Source organism: Arachis hypogaea, chromosome 9 (genome assembly GCF_003086295.3).
Source record: "Arachis hypogaea cultivar Tifrunner chromosome 9, arahy.Tifrunner.gnm2.J5K5, whole genome shotgun sequence".
Taxonomy (NCBI): domain Eukaryota; kingdom Viridiplantae; phylum Streptophyta; class Magnoliopsida; order Fabales; family Fabaceae; genus Arachis; species Arachis hypogaea.
Window position 1 is genome coordinate 16,424,460 of NC_092044.1, and position 25,949 is coordinate 16,450,408.

The 25,949-nt window shown below is 35.2% G+C and overlaps 1 protein-coding gene across 2 annotated transcripts; it reads left to right on the plus strand.

Annotated features, from left to right (window-relative positions):
• Positions 1 to 13,149: 13,149 nt before the first annotated feature.
• On the plus strand, positions 13,150 to 23,053 carry LOC112710527 (BRCT domain-containing protein At4g02110). 2 transcript variants are annotated; one of them, XM_025762775.3, is made up of 12 exons: positions 13,320 to 13,485; positions 14,553 to 14,938; positions 15,042 to 15,131; positions 15,240 to 15,344; positions 16,488 to 16,589; positions 16,684 to 16,768; positions 16,958 to 17,027; positions 17,188 to 17,232; positions 18,268 to 18,509; positions 18,597 to 20,553; positions 20,647 to 20,863; positions 22,142 to 23,053. In XM_025762775.3, the coding sequence occupies exons 2-12, from the start codon at positions 14,855 to 14,857 to the stop codon at positions 22,712 to 22,714; spliced, it is 3,570 nt and encodes a 1,189-aa protein (XP_025618560.1). In that variant the 5' UTR covers positions 13,320 to 13,485; positions 14,553 to 14,854; the 3' UTR covers positions 22,715 to 23,053. The 2 variants fall into 2 exon arrangements, with proteins under 2 accessions (XP_025618559.1, XP_025618560.1); XM_025762774.3 differs by having other exon boundaries at positions 13,150 to 13,485; positions 18,268 to 20,553.
• Positions 23,054 to 25,949: the final 2,896 nt, after the last annotated feature.

Here is a 25,949-nt window from a genome sequence, read left to right on the forward strand (position 1 = left end):
CTCTCGAGCCTCTCCTCCCGAACTCTTTCTGGATGATCATAGTATTTCTCATGCTTTGTACCTTGCCAGTGACAAAAAAAGTGTTGCCTCACTAACAAGCCATTGACACAACCCACCACACCCTTTTGGACATCGAATCCCTTTAGCTGGGCAAATTGCTTGTTGCGATATAAGCCTCTTTCTCGATACTAAATTCTTTCCCCACGAAGTCCTCTGTGGAAGCAAACCCCATAACATCACCGTCACATGTAACCGGGTCACCGCCAATGCCATTCCCGTGTACTTTGTCACCTAATTCACCTGTTTCAGACTCATTTACAACGTCGTTGTTGTCGTCCCCACCCAAAAAAGACATACCACAATATGTAACACCCTACCATACAGAGTCTTATGCTTAAGTCATAATTCAAAGATGGCAAGGTATTACGACCTCTAAAATAAAAATTTAGTACGTATAATAGTATGAATGATTGATTATAACTAGAAGCCTTTGTAGAAAAAGGGGTAAACGAAAATCGCAACTCGAAAGCGCAACACTCCGATCGATAACGTAACGAACAAGGATAACCAACGCGTGATTATATATATACAAAGGAGTGTCAAAAATAGGAATATCAAGACTCAAAATCCGGCCGCGAAGATAACCGGTCCGAGCATAACAATATATACATATGATAAAAATAAAATAAGGAAAACCCCAAAGGAAACCCAAAGGGACACAAATACATAAAACATATTCTCCAAAATCTCCCATAAGAGGAGTCATCACAGTTTGTATTATTTAATGGAGATAAAAGTATCTAAGCAAAACATATAAACCAAAACATAGCCCCGAGAACAAAGGATCTTCGCAAATCTAGAAGTCTCCAGCATGCCTCAGCGGGAAACCTCACTCCCTGCATCTGAAAACCACAAAATCCGCATGGGTGAGAACCAGAGGTCCCCAGCATGGTAACAGCTTCCACATATATAATACATAATAATGGAGGAAAGCCAAAGGCATTCCTAGAACTTCCTCCAGATAATATCAAAGCTTATAAACAGGTTAAACCATAAAGGGCATCTGACTAAAGATTCTTCAGTCTAACTAATACTTCCCTTTCTAATTCCTTCAGACCTCCCAACCACCAGCAGGAGTATAAAGTAGCAAACACAGTTATATCAAGCAAGAAATATACAATTAGGAACAAGTAAAGCATTTAGACAATTAGCAAGTAATATGCAGTCAAATAGGCAATCTCAAACAATTCATATAGTATGCATATGATGAATGCCTGTCCCTAGTGGCTGATGATATCATCTGTCGGTTATAGAACCAACCCGACAAGTCTTGGTAGCTAACCATTGGACTGTCCCTCTGTCACGCATCCCCAACTCGAGTTATACTCGTTATAAACTTGATCATAATCATGATCTATATCCATCACCCTCACTGGTGAATATTTACGGGGGCGAGCTCATCCGGGTCTTTCACAGTGCCCGGCCACACTTATGACATAGGGTCAATAGAGTATCAAGTCTCAACCTGGAGCACGTGGTGACTAGCCACTGCTACTACCCAGGGAAACTCGTATCTCAAATAGTGGAAGTGCAAATCACAATTATCAATAATTCAGCATAAACATGCATGAATTCTCATCCATGGATCAACATCCATATCAGCCATCCGGCTCATGGTTCAGTCCAGAACCAGCCAATATTCATATCATACACAGCCATTCCGGCTCACGGTTAAATCCATAACCAGCCAATATTCATAGCATACACAGCTATTCCGGCTCACGGTTAAATCCATAACCAGCCGCTTCATTAACAATTACAGCCTTTCGGCCCATGGCATAACAAGCACTTCCACCACCATCCTCCGTATCTCACATAATCATCTTTGATCCTCATTGATCATTCATTTTTCCCTTGTTTCACTCGTAAGTTACCTCATTCACTAGCCCCTTTTTAATAGCTAGGCATGTCATAAAGATCTAAGACATAAATGGTGAGATCGGAGGCTTAGAAGTATGAAATTTGGCTTTTAAAACTCAAAAATCAACTTTGGGATGAAAACAGGTCCACGCGTACGCGCACTCCACGCGCACGCGTGGATGGCCTCGAAAACTCATCGACGCGTAAGCGTCATGCATGCTAACGCGTGGATTGAAAACTAGCCAAACGACGCGCATGCGTCAACCACGCGTACGCGTGGGTACTCTCGTGCCCCAGGCACAAAACTGGCACAGTTCTGGCATAACTCTCAGGAAAATGGCTGGGCATTGGGTGCAGCACAACGGCGCTCCCGCGCACATCACGCGCACGCGTGGATGGCATTTTCTAGAAGAACGGCGCGTACGCGCCAAGTGCGCCTACGCGCGAGGGGTCATTCTGCTAAAAATTTTCTAAGTTAAAAGCTGCAGAATTCACAGATGTAAACCCCAATCTTTCAACGGACATAACCTCCTCATTTTAAATCATTTTTCACCCGTTCCTCGAACGGCATGGACATTCCGGATCCAATTTCATTTCTAAATAGATTTGGCACAAAACAGAGATCCGTAGTCCAAGTTATATCCCGTCAAAGTATGCCCAAACACCATGTTTTTCATAAAAACCACAAAGTGTCATTTTCAAACAGGTCATTTTCAACTCTTTTCAAAACCAATCAAAACATGCCAATTTCATCCCTTTTCTTTGAAATCAATCAAAATATATCAATTTCAACATCAAGCCTCCTCAACTCACACATTGAGACTTTACCACAATATACAAAATCACTATCCCATCATTTTAACCCACTTCACCCAAGTGGCTCAAACTCAAACATATTGACATATCATATACTCTTCCTCATGCCAATTCTCAACAACACCAATTCCAATAAATCATCATTGTACACAATCAATATCATACTCACCATCAACATGGTTCAACCCACAATTCAACCATAGCCAATCATCAAGCATATATCACAACATGCATATTTCTCATACATCATACCACCAAGGCATCATTAATCATCATCACATATATGACCACATCATATATATCAATAATTCAACAACATCAACAATTCAATGCCTATCTTAGAGCCTCTAGCCTAAGTATTTCCTACCACATTACATATTAGATACGGGAAACCGAAACCATACCTTAGCCGATTTCTCAAGCTCAACCGGAGCACTTCCAAACCACTTATCCACAAGCTCTCAAGGCCTCAATACCTCCAAGAACAGATTTTTCACCACCAAATCCCTTTTTCAAGCTTTTCAAAATCACCAATCAAGCTCCAATATACACATATACACAACCTAAGCCACAATCATCATACCCATACACAACATCTCAATACCCAAACATGATAGAACAACAAATTACACTAGGGTTGAGAATCTTACCACACTCAAGGTCCAAGGAGACAAGATTAACCTTCTCCTTCAAGAGAGTTGGGTCCTATAACATCAAAGAGCCCAAAATCTCAACATTTTTTGTCATAAAACTCGAAAACAAGGCTGGAATTTCGAAGAGCAAAACGTGGCTTACCTCAAGATTAATTGTATGGGTTTTGTAGAGCTCTCTGCGGTGAACGCGTGGCCGTAAACGGAGCGGCAATCGGAGCTCTAGATCAAAAGTTATGGTGGTTTGAAGATCAAGTGAGAGATAGAAGGTTGAGAGAGTGTTCTTCCCCCATTCCCTCTACTTTCAGCGTGTTTTTGACTGTTGTGAGGAGAGAGAGTGCTGAAAACTAGGGTTTTGGTCTAGTTATGTTGGGCCAAGGGCCCACTTTGGGTCCGGTTGGCCCGGTTTGGCCCGTTCGGTCCAATCTTGGTCCGATTTCTATAAAATTGGTATCGAAATTCTCGTCTCAATCTCCTCTATCACATTTAGCCACAAAAATTACATTTTAGACTTTCTAGAATAAATTCTCATTTATGGGTTAATTAGCTGTTAATTAACCGGATTTTATACAATACTCTTCTGAACTAAGGCAATATAACTCATCTTCTCTACCATTGAACTAAAAGCTCAAGTCCATCTTGAAGAACACAGCAACTCAATCACTTGGCAAATGTTTAATTTGTAATATTCATCAACCATGACAAATGTAAGTTCTCAAAAGTTGAATTAACCAACATTTAACAATGCATTTTGATTTCAACATTTAAATTTGAATGTGCTCAACAAGTCAAACTATTTGAAAAAGCTTTTTCTTTCATCTGCAAAATATACACCACGAATATACTTAAAAAGGTGCTGACAGATGCAAAAAATATTTTGGCATTCATCATCCTTTAAAGAATAATGAGATCAAGATAGAATAATAGTTTTTAATGAATCTTTGGTGCTATTTATATATATGAGATCTAAACCTATAAGAAGGAGGAATGAATAAGAGCTATATTTTCTCTAAATTTTATATTATCTTTTTTTTTCATTCCTCTACTTTAGAGGAAAATTTTATTTTTTAAGTTATAATAACAAATATATTATATTTTTATATCTTAAACCATATTACATTCTCATAAATGTAAGATTAGTTTGTAGTTATTTGTAATATATTTAAGCAGTCTCAAAATACCAAAAGAAAAAAAAAATTGCAGTGAAATTGTAAAATTTGTGAATTCCTTATCTCCTATCAATGTGAGTTCTTAAACTTAACAATTTTTTATTGTAACTTAATCCAGTAATGATCTCTAACTTGATGAAAAAATATCTAAAGTTTTTATATTAGACTGTTGTCTAATACGAATTTTGCCTGAGAAAGTTAGGATAATATTTTATATTTTTAAATCGGTGGGGTATCCAATTTATTTCTTAGCTTGTGAATACTTAAGGCAAAAATATTGAAAGTTCTTAGGTTGATGAGGAGTGAATTTGAGGTTCAATCTGAATCACGATTATAATCTAAAAAAGTTTTATGCAAATAATATATTTTGTACGTTCATTTTATTGATATTTTATCATAAAATAATTTGTCTAATATTTTAAAAGATTAGAAAATAATTTATTAACTTTTTTTACTAGAAACTATTTATTTGATATAGAAGTCATTTATAATTAATTTATATTATTATTCTCATTTTTATTTTTTTAATTAAATAAAAATTAATATTTTTTATTTTTATATAATATTTTTAAAAATAAAAATAAAAAATAAAAGTAAAAAATTAAAACGCAAATCAAATATACTTTTTCTAAGTGAAAGAAAATAAAAAATTAAGATTACATTTAAATACCGCGCTTTGCTAAGAACAAAGTAAAGGAGCACATATGAGATCAATCCATTGTTATCTCCGGTATTGCCATCAATAACCAAATGGATCAGCACCACATCAATCTTTGTAGTTCAAAAACATCCTCATTTTAATGTCCTCAATGCTACCCTCTTTACTCTTAAAGATTCTCGCATTACGTTCGAGCCAGATATTCCAAATTACTATAAAGTAACCAATTAGCCACTTTTTTTTGCTCATTTTTTCTGCTAGGCACTCCTGTCCAGCTCTCAAACAGTTCTTTGATCGTACCCAAAATAGCCCAAACTCTACCAAAGTATGTGAACCACGCACACCACACCTGCCAGATAAACTCACAATAAAGAAATAAATAATGGATAAATTCTACATCTTTTTTACACAGAATACAGGTATTATCACTTTGATGAATGACTCTTAATCTACTCAATCTCTCTTTAGTATTCACCCTTCCCACAAAGACAAACTATGCAAAAAGCTCAATTCTTGGCGGCACCATCTCTCTCCAAATTACACTAATGAAACTATAACTTGTGACTTCTTCCGAAATAGTCTCTATATGTAACACCTGCACAAAGGAGTTATGATGCGTGAGCATCTCTCTTATCTTTCCTTAATGATTTGCATGCGGATTTGTTGAGTTATTTTAAGATTTAGGTGTTTTAAGCCACCATGATGCTACTTTGAGTTGTTTTGCAATTTGATTTATTACAGGTAGGATTTGGGCGAGTTTGGTAGACTTAAAGAGAAGAAAAGCTTCAAATCCAAGGCTGCCAAGGTGGCGCCAGTGCCAACTCACCGGCGTTTGGCGCCAGTAGCGAGAACCAGAGTGGTTCCCACGTGAATTAACATCAAATCTCGTACTCTAATTTGATTTTCTAATTCAAATTATGATTAGAAAAGATATTATTTAGGTTTTTTGAATTAAATTTTTGAATCAATTAGGATTAGATATAAAAGAGAAGAGATCTGAGCCCATGGGTCTCTTCCTTCTTTGGCACTTTTCTGTTTTTCAATTTTTCACCATTTTAGAATTTTTTGCACCATGATCAACTAAACCTCCATTGTTAAAGTTAAGAGCTCTGTTTATTTGGATGGATTAATACTATTATTTTTTACTTTTGACTAATGCATTGATTTACATTCAAGAATCAGTTTCGTTTTTCATCTTATGGATTAGAATATATTGGAAAATAACTCTGTTCTAACTTGAATTCTTGTTGAATCTTGGAAAAGTTATATCACTTGAATTACAACTTGAAACTGATCTCTCGTAACTCTCTAACTATCTAGATTTAATGCGATACATGGCATATAATCATATCATCTTGTGGTTCTTAGGATTTTGTGTGACTTATAAACTAGGATTTGAACATAAACCCTCTAATTAGATTAAGTGACTAAGGAATTGGCAGTTGATTGAGTTAGAGGAGAATTAAATGACCAAGGAATTGGAGTCTAATCACTTAAAGTTTGCTATGAATTAAATCCTTGCGTAATCAAGGTAGTGGTTTGTGAAATGTGAACTTCGAAAATTAAAAAAAATACAAAAAAAAAAATTAGACCTCCAATTTTATGTTAAAATTTTTTTGAAAATCCCATGCAAAGTAATCAGGTCCAATTACTTAGGGTCTGTTTGGAAAGTTTCAAAAATAAGTTTTTTTATTTTTTGACTTATAAAACGTAGTAGTTGAATGTCTGGTGCAATTTTCAAAACCAAATTACAGTTTTCTAAAAACCTATTTAGAAGTTTATAGAGAAGTTAAAAAAATTATTTCTTTCATAATAAAAACTTTTTTTATCACATTTTTTTAAAAATAAACATTTTTAAAATTAAAAATCTAAACACAAAATAACTTATTTATAAAGTACTTTTAATATGGTTATTTCCATTAGGCTATACAAAAAAAAAACGTGCAAAACCAATATGGGTCGCACTATGGTACAGATGCAACTTCATACATATATACAGATGTACCATCTCTCTATATAGGATGCAGATACGTGTTATCTCAGTATGCAGGATCCAACAGGTTGTCAGGAGGTTGATGGCGCTGATGGGAGGGTGGATTTAGCCGAGCTGCTGGCGTGAAATTCAACGGGGTTTGATTCTGCTGGGACGCCGTTGGGGGAAGCTTATTGAATTGGGCCTTGCTGGGCGCGGGAGGAAAAAATATGGATTAGAGACTGTGAAGTTGGGTCTTCGTCCCACCCTTCACCTCACACCGCACTGGTGCACTGCCGTCATCCGTCGCGTACGGGATTGGGCTCTGTTAGGCGTGGTCGGTGGTGGTCTTTGTGATCTCGAGGTCGCCAATCATCCGTTACTTCGTCGCAGCCCTGGAGTGATGGTGCTCCGACTTCGTAGCCAGGTATGTTGCCACCTTCTCGCCGTTCTTCGCCATTCTGAAATGGGTCAGATACGTATGCACACGCAGTAGGGTTTAGGTATGCGTGTATTGTTATTATAGGCAATAAGAGAAAGTCACTTTATAAGAGTTTAAGTTAGTGGTGGCTTATATCTTAAAATGTCATTCTTATAAGATTTGGATCCTTTCATGTTCTTTTGAACATGATCTTGTCCTGTTTACATCTCCATGTTAGAATGATAAACATTCAATGGTAGATAATGAACATGAAAGGATGAAAATTTGTTTCATTATTATTTGACTATTTGTGGCCATATTGACATAGTTGCCCTCTTCCTTTGTTCCAACCACCTGTTAACCAAATATACTATTACTTAAGCTTAAATTGCTTTCAAAGATGTTTTCCCTTCTCACATGAGGAAAACTATTTTAAGTCAGTAGTTGATTTACTTTAACTGCCTTATTTTTTGCCATTTATGTAAAGTTATCATTCAAATACTTTTAAGGGTAAAGTATACTTTTTGTCCCTAAAGTTTGCTAAAAGTTTTAAAAATATCCCTAAGTTTTGATTTATTTCAATTTTGTCCCTCAAGTTTTCGATTTGTATCAATTTTATCCTTATTACTAATTTTTTGATAATTAATATTTTTCTTTCCAAATATACCCCTCCCTTATTATACCTATCATCATCATCATCACAACCCTCTCTCTCTCTCTCTCTCTCTCTCTCTCTCTCTCTCTCTCTCTTCATCTTCACCGTCCTCTCCACCCCCATCATTATCACAACCCTTTGTCTCTCTTTCTTTCTCTCCATCTCCATCACCACTATCTCCATCACCACCATCTCTTTTGAGCCCCAATCTTCGATGACCACCACCCTTTTTCTTCTTCTTTGCGCAAACCCAGACACAACGAAGCCATCGCTCTTCCTCCTTCTCTGTTAGCAAACAGAGAATGAGATGTGGGATAGGTTCTATGGAACCGGTTTTTGGAGGAGCTCTTCTTGCAGGATCCCTCTAGCAATGCTCTTACCACTTTTCACTCTCAATATGTTCATTGAAATTTCAAAAAGCATGCATTTTTGCCCAACAATGAAGTTTTAAAAAAAAATACTTTTTTATGATGCAGGTGTTTAAAGATGTGGTCTTTTCTCTCATCATCCTCTTCTTCTTATTTTCTCTCTTTTTTTAATTTTTTAATTTTTTTTTGGAAGAGGGGAGGAGGTTGGAGTATGATCATGGTCATGATGATAAATTTGTTTGTTTTGGATGTAGGCATTTTGAGAAATAAAAAGAAGTGTGTTGAAATGGATCATGTTTGGTTCTTTGTCATTTAATTTTTGTGTTATTAATTTTCCAATGAGGTATAGTACGAGTAATATTGAAAGGAAGAAACTTTGTTGTTGGGGTCAGGGTTTCAGGTTCAAAAGGATTTTGCTTTGCTTTGTGTGAAATCTGGAAACAAAAAAAGGAAGAAACTTTGTTGTTGGGGTTAGGGTTTCAGATTGGTGTGGCAGCAAAAGGATTTTGCTTTACTTTGTGTGAAATCTGGAAACAAAAAAAAGGTATTAACCCAACTAGTACTAATAATTAATGAGGCTGAGTTTGCTAACAGAGAAGGAGGAAGAGCGATGGCTTCGTTGTTGCTGGGTTTGTGCGAAGAAGCAGAAAAAGGGTAGTGCTCATCGAAGATTAGGCTCAACGGAGATGGTGGTGATGGAGAAGAAAGGAGAAAGAAGGAGAATGAGGGGTTTGGCCGGTGACGATGAAGGAAGAGGTTGACAGTGGTTACTCAATAATGATGATGGTGGTAGAGTGACGGTGAGGATGAAAAAAGAGAAAGAAAGAGAGACAGAGGGTTGTGATGATGATGATGATAGGTATAATAAGGGAGGGGTATATTTGGAAAGAAAAATATTAATTATAAAAAAATTAGTAATAAGGGTAAAATTAATGCAAATCGAAAACTTGAGGGACAAAATTGAAACAAATCAAAACTTAGGGATATTTTTGAAACTTTTAGCAAACTTCAGGGACAAAAAGTATACTTTATCCTACTTTTAATTTGTTATGGGATATATTTTTCCTTTTCACATTACAACATATTGGATTGATCCTCAACATTGTTTGTATCTCTGTTAGTGTTATTAGTACTACATAGCAATGGTGTATTCTATTTTACTAGGAAAGACTCCTATGCTTTGGTCATGACCTTTGTTTATATTGTAACATAGCATCAAAGTTATAGGTTTATTATCCCTATCAGTATTGGAGGAGGTATTCTTTAGTAGCACCTAATTATTTAGATGGGCCTGTCGTTGCCATTGTCAAGAGTTTATTGAAGTCATTTGGACTGGACTTATCCTTTGACTATCTTTTGTTTAATGTTATCAGTTGAAGATACCACAAAAATCTCGTTTAATTAGTAAAGGACATGCATATGTGTTCAAACAGGATTGCTAGGTTCTACTTGTAAGTTATCTATTTATGTAATGTTGTTTATGAGTTATAAGTAGATCCTGACATGTTGCTAAGGTTGTGACAGACGTTAGTGTCTTTTGTTTTTTACTTCCAGCCATTAAAAGATGGAGTCACCTGTAATATAATGAGTGCTACTTAATTAGCTATAACTTTCCCCAAGGTCTAATGTGTTACTTAAATATAATGATTTGCCATTTCTGATTTTTCAAAGTGGCTAAATTCTATGGTAGCAGAATTTCAATGCAATGGTTATGTCTTATTTGTGGTATAGAACATACTCTGGCTAGATAATTTATGTGGTTGATGTTTTTACTGTATAGTTATATTGATTATGTGTTGCATTTTTTGTCATTTTCATGTAATTAGGCTAGAAAGCTGCACAACCTAATCTGATGGAGTTCAAGCGTATGTTAAACCTTGAAAGTGAAGACTCTGATGGGGGTAGTTCTGATTATTGTTGCGAACACTATTGTGCGAGTGATGACGAACATGACGATGAAGAGGGATTTGAGTTCCGGGGGGGGGGGGGGGTCTGACGGTGGGGAAAAAGGTGGAAGGGATTCTGTTGATGGTAAGGGATCAGCTTTCGTCCCTCTGATCTAGGTTGTCAAGGACAAATTTTTTGAGGGTCTAGTAGGAAATCCTTTCTGGTGACCTAGGTTGCTAAAAACAGGTTTCTTAGAGGTCTAATAGGAAAACTTTCTTCTATCTTTTATGTTTTCGCTGTGTCTTAGGTATATCCTTTACTGAATAATCCTTATCTATTGTGATATAATCCCTAACTCCCAATTTTATTTCTTATCAAACGTACTCAGAAACCAAAATCTAAAATACTTATATTCAGTGTGATAACAAACTTTCTACATATTTAATATGAAAAAATACTATACATTTATAATGTTCTTAAGCGATAACTGAATTATAAATTGGTAAAAATAACTTACTAAAGTTATAATATACTGGCATAAATATTACTGAACATATCTATCTTAAATTTTAATTTCACAATTTTGACTATTTTATCTTCTTTATCCAAGAAAGATGTACTTTGTCGGTTCAATAAGTTACTTATTGGTTAAACCACAAAAATAATGAACCAATAATTTTGCCGGTTCAACCCTTTCATCTATGATTCAACCCACTCTACTAATCGGTTTATCGGATTTCGATTTAAGATTAACGGACTTTGGAATACGAACTCCGGTTTACAAATTCAGATTCTAGATACACATCTCATTGTACACAGTTCACGGTTCACGGTCTAGCATACAGGATCATGGTGTTCTTTCAACAAACGGGATAAACAAATCAACTGCGATTTCATATTTCAGGTACGATGTTTATGGAATTTGGTTCTCCGGCTCCCACAATATGGTTCACCGTTTTCATGGTTAGGATTTTCTGGGTTTGACATTCAGGGTTCAGCTTCCGGAATTTGTCTCGCTGTGTACTGTCCCAGAAAGAAATAAGCAAATCAACTGAATTTTTACGGTTCAGGATTTCTCTCCTACGAATTTGTATATGGCGTTTCGTCTCTCATGGATATACGAATTCCTATTCGTGGATTAGGGATATGGGTTCTGTTTGTTAATTTTAAAAGAAAAAGTTTAATTTTAATTATTATAAAAAATATCTGATGACACATTTTGATCTTTCAAATTACTAACATAAAATATAAATTATAAATTATATATAGAGTGGAAAGAGTAGAGAGAAATAGAGAAAGAGAGAGAGAGATAGATGAAAGAATTTAAGAAGGGAGTTTATTAATTTTCGAAGTACATATTTTTTCTCAATTTGAATAACAGAATGTCATGTGACACATTTGGTTATTAAATTATATATTAATATATAAATATATTAGAAGTATATATAGAGTGAGAAGGGTAGAGAGAAATAGAAAAAAAGGATAGAGGTATAGGAGAGAATTTAAGAAGAGAGTTTATTAATTTTAAAGAAAAATATTTTCTCTTAAATTTAGTAAGACTGCCATGTCACACATTTTGTTATTAAATTAGATAATAATATATAATACAATACAATATATAAAGAATAATACAACATATAAAATACAAATTATATATAGAGTAAAAATGGTAGAGAGACATAGAAAAATGGGGAGAGATAGATGCGAGAATTTAGGAAGGGAATTAATTAATTTTGGAAAACAAAAATTTTCGCTCAATTTTAAAAAGAGAGTGTTGTGTGACACATTTGATTATTAAATTAGATAATAATATATGGTACAAAATGTAGGTACATTTCAATTTCAATTTTAATATTTTAATTTTAATTTTAATGTAATTAAAGAATATCATGTTGTACATTTTGATTGTCAAATTAGTAATTAGTCATTGATATTAATAATGATATACAAAATAGATAGAGTGGTTGAAGGAATAAGATAGATAAAGAAAGGAAGAGGGAAAGGAGAGAATTCTTTAATGTTGGAGGGAAAGAATTTATTTCAATTGCAATGAGGGAGTGACATGTGACACATTTGGTTGTAAAATTAGTATGGAGGAAGAGAGAATTCTCTAATTTTGGAGGGAAAGATTTAATTTTAATTATAATGATGGAGTGACATGTTACACATTTTGATTGTAAAATTAGTACGAAGGAAGAAAGAATTCTTTAATTTCAAAAAAAAAAATTTAATTCTAATTACAACGAAAGAATGACATATAACACATTTGAGTTGTAAAATTAAAAATCTATAATATATAATAGATTCCATTTGAGTCATAAAGCCTTCAATTATATATTCTTCTAACAACATCATTTGATCACTTTTTTTTTTGTTTGGACCCAGTCGTTGCAAAGCCATCCCTTAATCCACCTATTCATATGAAACTTGCCCCAACAAAAAAATAAAAACAAAACGGAGCCATCCCATGACCCAGCGTAGGAGGCTCGGCTCCGTGGTGAGCACACCACTTCCTCCACTCAATTTCACACTGCACCACACGCATGGCTCACAGACACGTGTTGATGCTGTGTTCCTCCAATGAAAAATCTGTAAATCTTTACAATATTGGTTGGGTAAAGACTCTCAAAGGAGTCATTAGATAATTTTTTATTTTATAAAAATTGAAAACCCTGTTTTCCCGCAAGGCAGCGATTTCAAATTTCAAACTTAAAGGAGAAAAATGTAATTGACTAAGAATTTGGAAAAATGGGGGGAAAGATTTTGGTGGTAAGCAAATTATTTTCCCGGGCAATAGAGAATTAAACGAAGATGGTTTTCCAATAAACCCCATTCAGCCTATCCCAGCCTTTCTCCCTCTCAAGTCTCAATATCCCTAATTTCCCAAACTCAAACCACTCTCTCACCTCTCCCCGTACCTTCCTCCCGCCGCGCAACCGTCCTCCGCCGTCTCTACCACCAACCTCCAGGTAACCAATGTCTTGCACATTCCATTTCTTCATTCTCGTTCTGATCTGGTCCATTTTCGCTCCTATCCGCAGATCTGGTTTTACTCTGTTATGACTTTGATTCACTCTCTTCCTTCAGTTTTCAGTTTCTTAACATGTTTCGACTGTTACAGTGTTCTTACATGCTGTTCGTAACTTTGATTTTTACATATTAGAGATGTTGTTGACCTAATAGATCCAACTATACTCGTTTTAATGAGTTATATATGGTTTATCTTTTAGTATTCACTCTATGTACGGCGTAGATTAGTTAGGGTGAGGGTTCAGGTTATTTGATTGAAACCATAGTTTAAATTTTAGTACATGTTTGGTGAAATGGATCTTGTTGCTGCTAAGTAGAACTTTTATCTGTACCTGCATGTATGTTAATATACTCTTGACAGCTTGTTCCCGCTTCTGCAATTATGAGAAAGCATGCTAAATACCCTAGGGTTGCACTGCGTTCGAACCATCCAAATTGGTCCACTGAGATTAAAAAAGAATTGGCACAAGCCAACAATTATATTTTTGAGTATCAAAACAACCTTAACTTTGATTTAATTGTCGTATAGTCCAATTTTCTTCCCTAAATAATATTTTTTTCCCAACACAAATGAAAGCCAGTTACCTCAAAAGGATTGCATTGACTTTAAAAGAATTTCCAATGTAAAGTTACATCCAAAGGAGTGTTTTCTTTTTTATATACAATGCTTATATTTAGCTCTCATGATGGTCATTATTCTGCTATGTCATCTTTATGCTGAATAAGTCGAGACCTCCTGAAACTATGCTTGCCCTCCTCCCTTCCCCTGAAAGAGTCCTAGCAAAATGGAAAAATAAAAAACACTATGGAGTGAGAAAAACTGAAAGCATGAGTATACTGAGAAAAAAGATAAAATTGAATGAGAGCTCCCTTGTATATTGTTTATTTTAAAAGCTTGCCTTCAAGAAAGATAAATGGTGTATGCTTTATGATTTGTGGACAGTGCCAAAGTGCTTTATTGACGTCATTCATCAAAATATTTATGTTTGACTGCTATTGTGGACAGGGTGCTATTTGGAGAAATTGAGATCAGGAAGCTGGATTGGGGATCGCAAAACAGATAGAATAGTGTACTGAAACTAAGGGAGAAGATTTTGTCGCCATGGATATTGTAATTGCCGGGAAACATAAGTTTTAATGATAGTAGTAGAGAATTAAAAATAAAAATAAACCCCTCCCCTTCCTTCAACCACAGTTGCCAGCAAGGAGTTACCATTTTGAAATTTCCCTTTGTATATTCATTTGTTTCACTATTCCTTACTTGTCATCATTGAATTGAAGCCATAGCACTGATAAAGTTTACTCCAAATGCTGGGAACTAGTGATCAATCAGAAGTCTTTTGTGGTGTTCACTTCGTTCTTTTTGGTTTCAGTCCCGAGGATGAAACCGAGGTTTCCCATTTCCCTGATCTTTATTCATCTTCTGATTTCTTAAATGGCTATTTCTTTTTATCCATTGAATTTGTTATTTAATTGCTGTTAATTGTAAAAAAAGGTTCGGTTCAAGCTTGTGAACGGTGGTGCAGTGGATGAAGGCAAGTACAATGGAAGTTGCACGCACGTCATTGTCGATAAGATCATATATGTTAGTTCGATTTGCTACTTGATTTTGTTTTACCCTCGTTTTTAATTGAAACAAATAAGTACTGTGATTCCGCATTTGAATTTAAATTAATTTAATTTGTGTGTTCAGGATGATCCTGTGTGTATTGCTGCCAGAAACGATGGAAAGACAGTGGTGACTAAATTATGGGTTGATCATAGCTCTGATATTGCAATGCCCGTCGATGCTTCCTCCGTTAGTTTCTTACATATTCTTGTACTTTTTATTATTTTCTTGTGAGTGATGATTATAATAAAATCTATCTAAATACTAAATAAAGTAAAATAGTAGATATTTTATTTTATTGTGTTGAAATTTTGAATAAAAAATTAACAATCAAGTATTTCTTCCTTATAAGAGTTAGCATGATGTTTCGGGCTTGGGAAGATTTATCTGTTCTCATTTTTGACATGTCAACTTAGGGGAAGTTTGTTTTGGCTATAGTTAGTTGATGTAGTTCTTCAGCTATACAAATTATAATGCTTTGAGCCTACAAATTATCAGGAGTAATGCGGTATATATAAATGAAATCTTGCATGTTTAAAAGTTGAGTAATGATATATTTGGTAAAATTATTTTTTTTTAAATAATTAAATTGTAACATAAGTTGCATGATTTAGGTTTTAGGGATTGGTGGTATTGAAATTTAAGACATAAGATAGGATTCAAGTTGTGGGGGGATTGGCCCACGATAGTAATAAATAATAGTTTTCAAAATGCCAGTAAGAGCAAAAAAAACTGGTCCTTTTGGAGATGAAAATGTTTGAATTGGATAAAATATACTATAAAACTAGATTTGGGATGATTCCATTCAGAAGAAACTTGAAGGAGCTCCTATGGCGGGGAGGATTGCATATATTTGCCCATGAGAGAAGTATTTTTGTGAGGAAGATGTATCTAGTTGAAGATAGTCTAATAAAAAAAAACTGAAGAAAATTTTGAAAGCTGTTTGAATAGAAGAGCCTTTAAATAGCTTTGGATGCCTTGGGGTTTATATTTGATTCAAAATATATAATCAAAATTTATAAGTCCTTTGAGGTAATGCTATTTATTTGTTTTTATTTTAGAATAAAAAAATTGAATAGTTTCCTGAATAATCAGCTTTGAAGCTTGATGGCAATGTTAGTTACGTGTTGCAAACCCACCTAAAGAGACATTCTTGTTTATTAGGCAAAATTTTCCCGTGAATCTGGTCTTTCAATCAAAACATGAGTTCCAGAAGACGATTCGTTTTATTTACTTTGCTTTCTCAGTTCTGTTTGATAATTTTCTACCTTTCCTTCTAGCAAGGTTTGGACTTTTAGCAAATTATTTCTTGTTTAATTTTTTACATAGCAGGTTATGTACAGACCTCTTAAAGATTTAAATGGAATACCTGGTGCCCAGAATTTGGTTGTGTGCTTGACTGGTTATCTACGACAGGATCGTGATGATATTATGGTATGCAGTTTCTGCTACCATATTGTTTTCTTCTTCAAGGAGCATATGATTGCATTGTTGTTATGTGGTGATAATATTGGTTTGACCTTTTCAGACAATGGTTGACCTCATTGGTGCAACATTTCTTAAGCCCTTGGTGGCAAACAGGGTTACTCATCTTGTATGCTACAAATTTGAAGGTTTGTTTCATCTTATATTGTTTTGACATTTATAATCAAGAGCACACATTCATTTTTCTCTTTTGCTTTCTATTAAGTATTATTACTCATTTATGTGTGATCCTCATATCTTCTTTCCATGATCTTCTATTAAAAAGTAAAAGAAATTATCTTCCAATACCAAAGGATTGATTTATCTTTGACATATAGGGGAGAAGTATGAGCTTGCCAAGAGAATGGGAACAATAAAGCTAGTTAATCATCGTTGGTTGGAAGATTGGTATATGTCTTTTCCTATTTTGTCTTAGAGTTCCAATATTTATAGTTTGGATTGCATTCTTTCTATGTATGATTTTTTTCATCTATTTTATTTTATTTAATGACTGGTTGAAATTTTACAAAATAGCTCTGTAAATCTAAAGTGCTGCTTATTTCTTCAGCTTGAAATTCTGGGCGCTTCTTCCAGAAGAAAATTACAACAAGAGGTGAGGTGTTGCTTTGCACCATGTGAAATTGTAGACTTGCTTTAAACTACTTTTTTTATCCACAATCTAGAATGCAATCAACTGCAGCCTAAGTGTCAGTTAAGAGTCCTTTGATACAATTGATGACATCCTAGAGGGAATTGTGCCTAGTCATTGGTTAATTGAGTCATCAGAGAGTTGAGATGTCTTTTGAATATCCTATCTATAATTGTAGTTCATTAACAGACACTACAGTTTGATTCCAGTTCTAACAGCAGACAAGGGGAATTTTTTCTCAGCTAATCAGCATGCATATTTATAAAGCATTCTCATCGTGATTTTGGAGATAATTTGGAATTTGTTTGAAGTTACCAACTGAGATTGATTTTAACCAATAATCTTATGAATGAAGAACTTGTGATTTTGGAGATAATTTGGAATTTGTTTGAAGTTACCAACTGAGATTGATTTTAACCAATAATCTTATGAATGAAGAACTTTTGGCTTAACAGTATTTGAATGCATTCTGGAGTATACAGAAAAACATTTGCATTGCTTAAGCTCAGCATCTTATTGTCAATATATAGTTGTATATTCTTGCATTCATTTTAACTTTAAAGCTGATTTCCATATATTTAGTTGCGATGTTTCTTGCCATCTCATTATATTGTACGATTTCATAAAGATGAACTAATGGCCTCAATCATCTACTTCTACTGTATATAGAAGGGATTGAGAAAAGTTGGTGGCCAATTATTCCCCCTCCCTCTCTTTTTAACCCTTAACTCCCCCCTATGTAACTGCAGTTTTCTTATAATAACTTCTAGGAAGTTAAGGTTTTTTCCCTATATCACTAGTTTGCTATAAATGTGCATACAATATGAAAGTTGAATATAAAGATTGTGTCTTGTTTAAAAGCTTTAAGTTGCACTTTGTCTCGCTGCAATTTTTTTCTCTTCTAAGATGATATAAATATAATAATACATGCTTATATTTATTTGTTTTACAAAGTTCTTATCCATTTCAACTAATTGCTCAACATTTATTTATAACCAGTGGCTATGAACTAGAGATTATGAAGTTAGAAGCTAAGGATTCTGATGAAGAAACTGAAGATTTTGATCTGGGGCAATCTGAGAGAAATATAAGCAGAAGTCCCCTCACTGCAAAATTTGGTGTTGAGGCAACTAGTGGCTTATTAAAATCAGATCGAGAGCTTTCAAGTGCCCAGCCAGAATCTACTAGTCTCAAGAATTCACCAAAAGTTGATAATAGTAAAGAATCTTCAGTTATTCAAGGTAATAACAACGGAGCTGATAGAGACATAAGCTTTAGTAATGTTGATGAGTCTAAGGCAATGGATAAGTTTCTTGATGTTGCTATAGGTGCTACATCATGTCAGATACCTGAGACAGATGTTAAGATCAGGGAGTCAAAGAAGGCCAATTCTCCAAAGACAGGCTGCCAGGATGTTCTCATAACTGAAAAAGCAGAACCACATGCTGAAACTTTTAATAAGCTGGCCAATGATTTCGGATCACCATCTACTGCAAGTGCTGAAAGGGTCACACGTTCTGAAGCAAAGCTCAGTTCTATCAAGTATTATTCTAAGAACAAAAGGGGATTCACTCTTCCAAGGAGCTTAAATGATGGTTTGGATAATGGAGCTGGATCTACTGTGTCACCTTTGGCTGATTTGAAATCGGGAAACAAACATAAAACCCCGTCCAATATGGTATTAAATGGCAGTGGGGGAATCAAATCAACCAGTGCTAAAAATTCTGGGGATGTGACAATTGGTAAATTGCCGCAAAAAAGGGTAAACGAAGCTGCTTCTAATACATTAAAATCAAGGAAACTTACTTCCGATGCAAACTTATTTGTCGAGAAAACCACTTCAGAAAATGGTAAATCTGAAGCACGAAAAGTGACATCTATGGTTGAGGAACCATCCAAGTCTGAACCCTGTTTTTCTGCTGGAAAAGATAGTTTTGACAAACCCAACAAAAACTCATTTTCTAAATCCATAGCTTCTATATCCAATTCCCTATCATTTGATGAGCCTTTTACAAGAGATATAAGCCCAAAGTCAGCTCGAAGTGATAAAGCCTATCAGACTGAGTCTAAAATTAATGGGAAGCATGAAATTGCGGGTCATGGAATGGAACAAGTTGCTGGTAATGAAGTTGAGAAACACAAAGTTGCAAAAAATCTGGAGGGGTCCCCTGACAATAAGAACCCTCTGAATGGGGAATCCCCAAATTTAGATTTAGGCAATGAAGAAAGTACTAAGCTGATTAAAAGATCACCCCGCAAGAAATCAGTTGCCAAGAGAAGTTTTGGCTCTAAGCCAAAAGTTGGTGCTACTGCTAAACAGAAAACACTAGTTTCCTCAAACAGGACCATCCAGCAAGGTGAAGCTGTAAACTTTTCCAGTCGAATCAAAGAGGTACCAATTGACAATGGCGATAAACCTCAACCTATGACTGATGATAATAATAAGTCAGAGGAGCAAGAAACTGTTGTTAAACATGCAGAAGATGCCAATGGCAGACTTGAAACTATGGATGATGAAACAGAGGCTCCTGATGATAAATGTGAATTTGAGCTGGGAATGAAACACGATGAAAATAAAAACAAAGCTGATGAAACAGCAGAAAAGTCAGAAGACATTCACCATGTAACAGAATGTGAAGCAGCAGTGCCTGAGAAGGAAACTGCAGAGTTAACTGAAAAAGAGAAGGCACCTTCAGTAGATGACTCAACCATGAAACGCGAAGTAAAACATCAAGTGAAAAAGCGTCCTCTAAGTATTGCCAAGAAGGCCACTGTTGCAAAGGGACTACAGAAATCTAAAGTGGCACTGTCTGAGAATAAGATAAGCATGGAACGGGAAAATGTGGCACGAATGAAATCTGCAGAAGAAGTATCTCATGCTACAGATGCGAGCAACAAATCCTTCGCACCAAGAAAGCCATTTGGAAATTCAGAAGAACAGAAGGAAAATAGACCAATTGATGAGGGAGAGCAGGATATGCCTGAGGCCAAATCTGTTGCCAATCGAACTAATAAATTGAGTTCAAAGCCAGAAAAAATAAACCCCAAGCAAACAGGTTATAATCCACCTATGTCAGAAGCTAACAAAAGATTGAAAACTGAACCACCATGTTTCATATTAACGGGGCATCACTTTCTGAGAAAGGATTTCCAACAATTGATAAAGAAGTTAAAGGGCAAAGTTTGCCGGGATTCTCATCAGTGGTCATATCAAGCAACCCACTTCATAGCACCAGAGCCTCTACGCAGGATAGAGAAATTTTTTGCTGCTGCGGCATCAGGAAGGTAATGGATATAAGGCACAAACACCTACTATTTGTCTTCATTTTTCTTTAACAGGAGTAAAGATATTCTAATTAATCTTTGGATGAAATGCAGGTGGATTCTGAAAACTGATTTCTTAACTGCTAGCAATCAGGCAGGGGAATTTGTGGAAGAGGAACCTTATGAGTGGCACGATATTGGTCTCAACGAGGATGGCACGATCGATATGGAGGCTCCTAGAAAGTGGCGGCTGCTGAAAGAGCGAACAGGTCATGGTGCCTTCTATGGAATGCGCATTATTGTGTATGGTGACTGCATCACTCCACCTTTGGTAGGTTTTCTCAATCCTGGTTAATTATTTTCTTGCAAGTACTCTATCCTATCTCCTAACACTGCTTGGTCCTTATATTATATATAATAATATAACAATATCAACAACAAAATCTTATAACTTGATAGAACAACTACATGATTCAAATGATGTCGTTGTACCCTGTTATATATTATGTCTATAATATGGTCATTTATACTTAAGTTTCTTTTTACCACCTCATTAAGAGTCTTCTGAAGTGTTCCTCCTCTCCTAACTACTGATCTATCTAACATTCGTTTAATCTTCTCTTCATATGTCCAAATCATCTAAAGACGGGATATTATTATTTTTTTCAACAAATGATGCCTCTCCAACTCTCATTCTTTGTTTTTATTCTATCGTGTATGACTTCTCATCTGTCTAAACATCTATATCTTTCATCTTATGATGGGATAAATTATTTCAGACCTCTTTAAGTCATACATTTGTCTTGAGAAATGTACTATTGAAAGAATGTCAGAATTGAAACATCTGGCTAGTCTAAAAATATTTAAACCGTATGAGAAGCAACTTTAAGAACTATTTTTTTGGGTAAGCATAGAAGACCATATGATTGGATTAAAAAAGCAACATACACAAATTAAAGACTCAAATACAAAAATATTTAGCAATTGACTTAGGAACACACAAATATGATTCACAATTAATCACTTTACTAAATAGTTATCTTTGTACTCTCTTATTTATTATTTTGATTGTTCTTCCCTTGTAAGTATCTGCCAGGCTTTAATAATTTCTTCATTGTCCGCTGCAACATTGTTTCTTCTTGGCAGCTTGTTTCACGAAGAAGACTGAGAGAACATACCCGAACTACTATTATGTTTTATGAGAAGCAATTTTTAAAACAGTTTTTTATTCAATTTTCTTTTATTAAAATCAATGTTATTTGAACAAGTTTAACAACTTTGTAGAATAATTATGGTGTAGACCAAACGCTTTCCTTATGCTCTTATTGGAAGTATTTTTTAATTTATTTTATCAAACATAACCACTACAATTTTTGATAAGTAACTCTTAAAAAACTAAGAAATCAAGCAACTTTTGAAAAGCAACAGCAATACCGATGTGCACTTTCAAAAACTCATATCATTATAACTTACGGATAAATTCATTCAAAATTTTTTTCTATTTTTGAAAATCAAATTGAGAGATCACTCCTAACAATGTTTGCAACCATTTCATGTGTATATCAATTGTTAAATTTGACGCATCAAGCATGTCAATTATCTGTTATAGGATACTCTGAAGCGAGTGGTCAAAGCTGGAGACGGAACAATACTAGCTACCTCTCCTCCTTACACGCGCTTCCTTGGTACCGGAATCGACTATGCCATAGTTACTCCTGGAATGCCACGTGTCGACCTGTGGGTACAAGAGTTCTTAAGATACGAGATACCTTGCATTTCGGCTGACTACTTAGTCGAATATGTATGCAAACCAAGTTCCTCACTTGAGAAACATGTATTATATGACACTCATGTTTGGGCAGAAAGGTCATTTTCCAAACACCAGAATAGAGCAGAAGAGACCACTGATATTGAAGAATCAATTAGTAGCACTCCTGAAAGCAACGATATAGCTTGTGAAGTTTGTGGATCAAGGGATAGAGGGGATGTGATGCTGATTTGTGGTGATGAGAGTGGTTCTGTTGGTTGTGGAGTTGGTACACATATTGATTGTTGTGATCCTCCACTTATGGATGTTCCTGAGGAGGATTGGTTTTGCTCTAAATGCATTGTTAAACGAAACTGCTCAAACTCTCCCAAGAAAAGGAAAAAGGGTGGCTTCTCCAAGAGTAAGAGAAAATGATTTTATTGTACCTGTATAGGATATTTGCCTTAATTTGTACCCGTCTTTGGCCACTGCCAACGGTGGATTTGTCATAAGAGTATGGATAGGGGAACTCAATGTTATTGGTTCTCACTTTTGGTGAGAGCCACACTCCATTCATTGATATTATTATAATGTGGTAATTATGTACAAACTTTCCATTTCTGAGGGGCAGTAATTATGTGCAGTACTTAGTGATTGATGATGGATTAATTTTGATTTGAAGACTTGTTTGGGTAACATTTTTAGTGGACTTAGTGGTAAAACTGCCTAATGTAGTAATGTGTGTATTATATAAATTTTAAGTTAACAGTGTCACCTGTTTTGCTCAGTAGAGACTTCGGGAGCGTACTATGTTTTACATATTTTGAAATCAAGTTTATTAACATAGTATGAAATGCACTTCAACTGTATTTGAAAGTGGTCGATGTATATCGTTTATATATCAATATATCATTCCGGTAAGGGAATCGAATCGTGGGTGGATTAGAAGTCCGTTTCTTACTGAATTTCTTGACACTTGTTGCATCTCAAAATGATGTAGATAGTTTCTATTTTCGGTTTGATTAACAAGTTTTATATTCTTCTCCTACATTTTTATTTTGTTTTGATGGAAGTGCTAAAACTTGAGAAGGGGTTGAATCAAGTTAAAATTAGAGTTAATTTTTTTTGTTTTGTTTTTGCGGAAACTAATTATACAGGAGATTTTTTCAGTTTTGTCTCTAAAACCAAAAACAGAGAAGGGAAGAAGAGAACGAGGCCAGCATATATCTTAGTTCGATTTTCAAGTGCCATAAAACCTACGTCCAATCTCTACCACAATCATGATGAAATTTCCACTATAATCAATCAAATTATAAACACCAATATCAATGAATTACAATACTAATTCATCTAGTATCAAACTCTAAGCTTATCTCAAGCTGCTACCAAGTGTTGTTCCAACTTGGCAAGGGAAATCCATATATTCAATCTACCACCAAGTGCTATCCCAACTTGACAAGGAAAACTAAACCTTAGTTCTACAAAACCAAATTACACAGAAACTTATCTTTTGACTTTTTCATGCATCTCTCTTGCCTCTTCTATCATGACTTTTTCACTCACATTCATAGCCTTTTTCTCAAATACAGAAAGATGATATTAGATAGCCATAACAAATAAAATCTGAAATGAAGTACAAATAGAAGGAAAATGATTTTCAACTCAAGTGTTTTGAGATGATGCTCTTGTATCACTCTCTTTTCCTTGTCCTCTAATGTTGAAGTGAGGCCAGCTTTATAAATGTATATTGATCTTTAATCTTCTTCATTGCCACTTCCAATTTCTTATACCATCTGTCCGTTGAAGCTGTCTCCATTTGCATGCAATGCTTTTTTCATTCTACTTTACTAACTTTGCTTGTTGAGGAGCTGCTTCACCACTTCTGTTGTCTTTGGATCTACTGTCTTCCTTGGTATGCATAGTATTTTCATTTTTGTGCCATTACTGCTACTGTCCATTGCTTTGCAATTTTGTTTTGCTCTACTACTATCTGAGCTTTGCTTTACTGATGTTCTTGGAGTAGTGGAATTGTCCTTGTGTCTTTGTTGCTTTGGTAGAGCCACAATTGTCCCATAATATTGCCAATTGTTATTTTACCTTTTTCTTCATTTGTTCAAACCATGAACATTCGGATGTTTCTCTCTTAGCTCTTATGTTCTGATTTGTTTTTTTATTAGATTTAACGACTGAAGCTTTGGAGTTGTGATATTTGAAATTGCTGAAGCAACATGAAGTTGGGCTTAGAAGTGATTAAATGAGTTGATAATACTTCCCTTTGATGATCATCTAAAATGTGTAATGCTCCCCCTTAATGTCAGTATTTTCCCCCTTAATCAAGGCTTACTCTTGAAATAGATACAACTCAAAGCCACAAAAATAATACCAAAGCAATACAACACAGCAATAGTATCACAGAGCAAATAAAACATAGCAACACATAAGGCAATATATATCATTAAGCATAATCAATATCCTAAGTCACGCCAAACTTTTTTTTCTCCCCCTTTTGTCATTAAAAAGGGAAATGAAAGATCCTGCAAAAAATTTGTTAGTGGCTTAACACAGGCAGTCTGAAGTAGCAATCAATGCAAAGTGTTAAAGTGGCTACAATCATCCAGGATAAACAAAATAAAACCAAAAAGTCTCAAAACGAAAATAGAGATAATTTGAAATTGTCCAGATCAGAGATGAGTTAAACTAGACATCATAATTGGAATCATCGGAGCCTTCATCCTTATCCTCATTGTCAGTGATGGTACACCCAACTTCAATTTCCTTCACATAATTCCTGAGAATGCAAATGCAGCCCTTAGTCTTCTTGAGCGCAGTTTCCTTTATGCCCTTAGCTTTCTTCCTTTCGGCCCCAAAGTTGATGAGAAGATCTGTCAGATTCACGAATTCTTGGAGCACATCCTTCATGATCCCAGTCATGATTCGGATTTTGGTTGAGTTGGACTTAGGAATCAATGAATCATGACCATGAACCGGAGCTCAGTATCCTCCTCAGTGCTTCTACGCTTGGTCGCTGTTTCTTTACTTCAAGGAGAGGAATGTTGACACAGACAGTTCCTAGAATTTCAAAGTAAGACACATTCAAAGACTCATCCCACTTACCATAGGTGAACATATTGATCCTTTTTTCTTGGTAATCTAGGGCTTTACTGAGAAGGTATTTGTCCAGAATAATGGTGCAGCCCTTGACAAAAGAAGCAATGCTCTCTTCTTTGTACGACATGTTACTGTAGAACTGTCTCACAAGATCTGGGTAGACTTTTTCATGAATGGAAAGGATGGAGATCCATTCTTAAAATGCAAACAGAGGCATAAAGTTCAGATCTTTTTTATAAAGACTCTCTAGGTTGACAAGCTTATGAGGGTAGATAGGGTGCTAAATGATATCTTTGCAGAAAAACATATGGTTCATGAAGGAATTGTAGCGACAAAAATCATAGGAGATTTTTGAAAAATCGGAATAGAAGGATTTATAGGCAATGTGATTTGAAAGTTTAGGTTCAAACACAAGGCGAAGTTGAAATCTATGACCGTACTGCGACTTATGCGAGTAGGAGACGGAGGGAGCTCAACTTCTTCTTCGTTAATGGGTCTCTTCCCACGAGAGGAACTCGATTGAGAGTAATTGGGATGAGACGGAGTAGGCCTTGGAGCAACT

Excerpts from the sequence above, each read along its gene's own strand:
- LOC112710527 (XM_025762774.3), top strand. The coding sequence starts at position 14,855 with ATGCTGGGAACTAGTGATCAATCAGAAGTCTTTTGTGGTGTTCACTTC. Across the intron at positions 20,554-20,646 it reads GCTGCTGCGGCATCAGGAAG|GTGGATTCTGAAAACTGATT; the intron begins GTAATGGATATA and ends GATGAAATGCAG. Across the intron at positions 20,864-22,141 it reads ACTGCATCACTCCACCTTTG|GATACTCTGAAGCGAGTGGT; the intron begins GTAGGTTTTCTC and ends TATCTGTTATAG.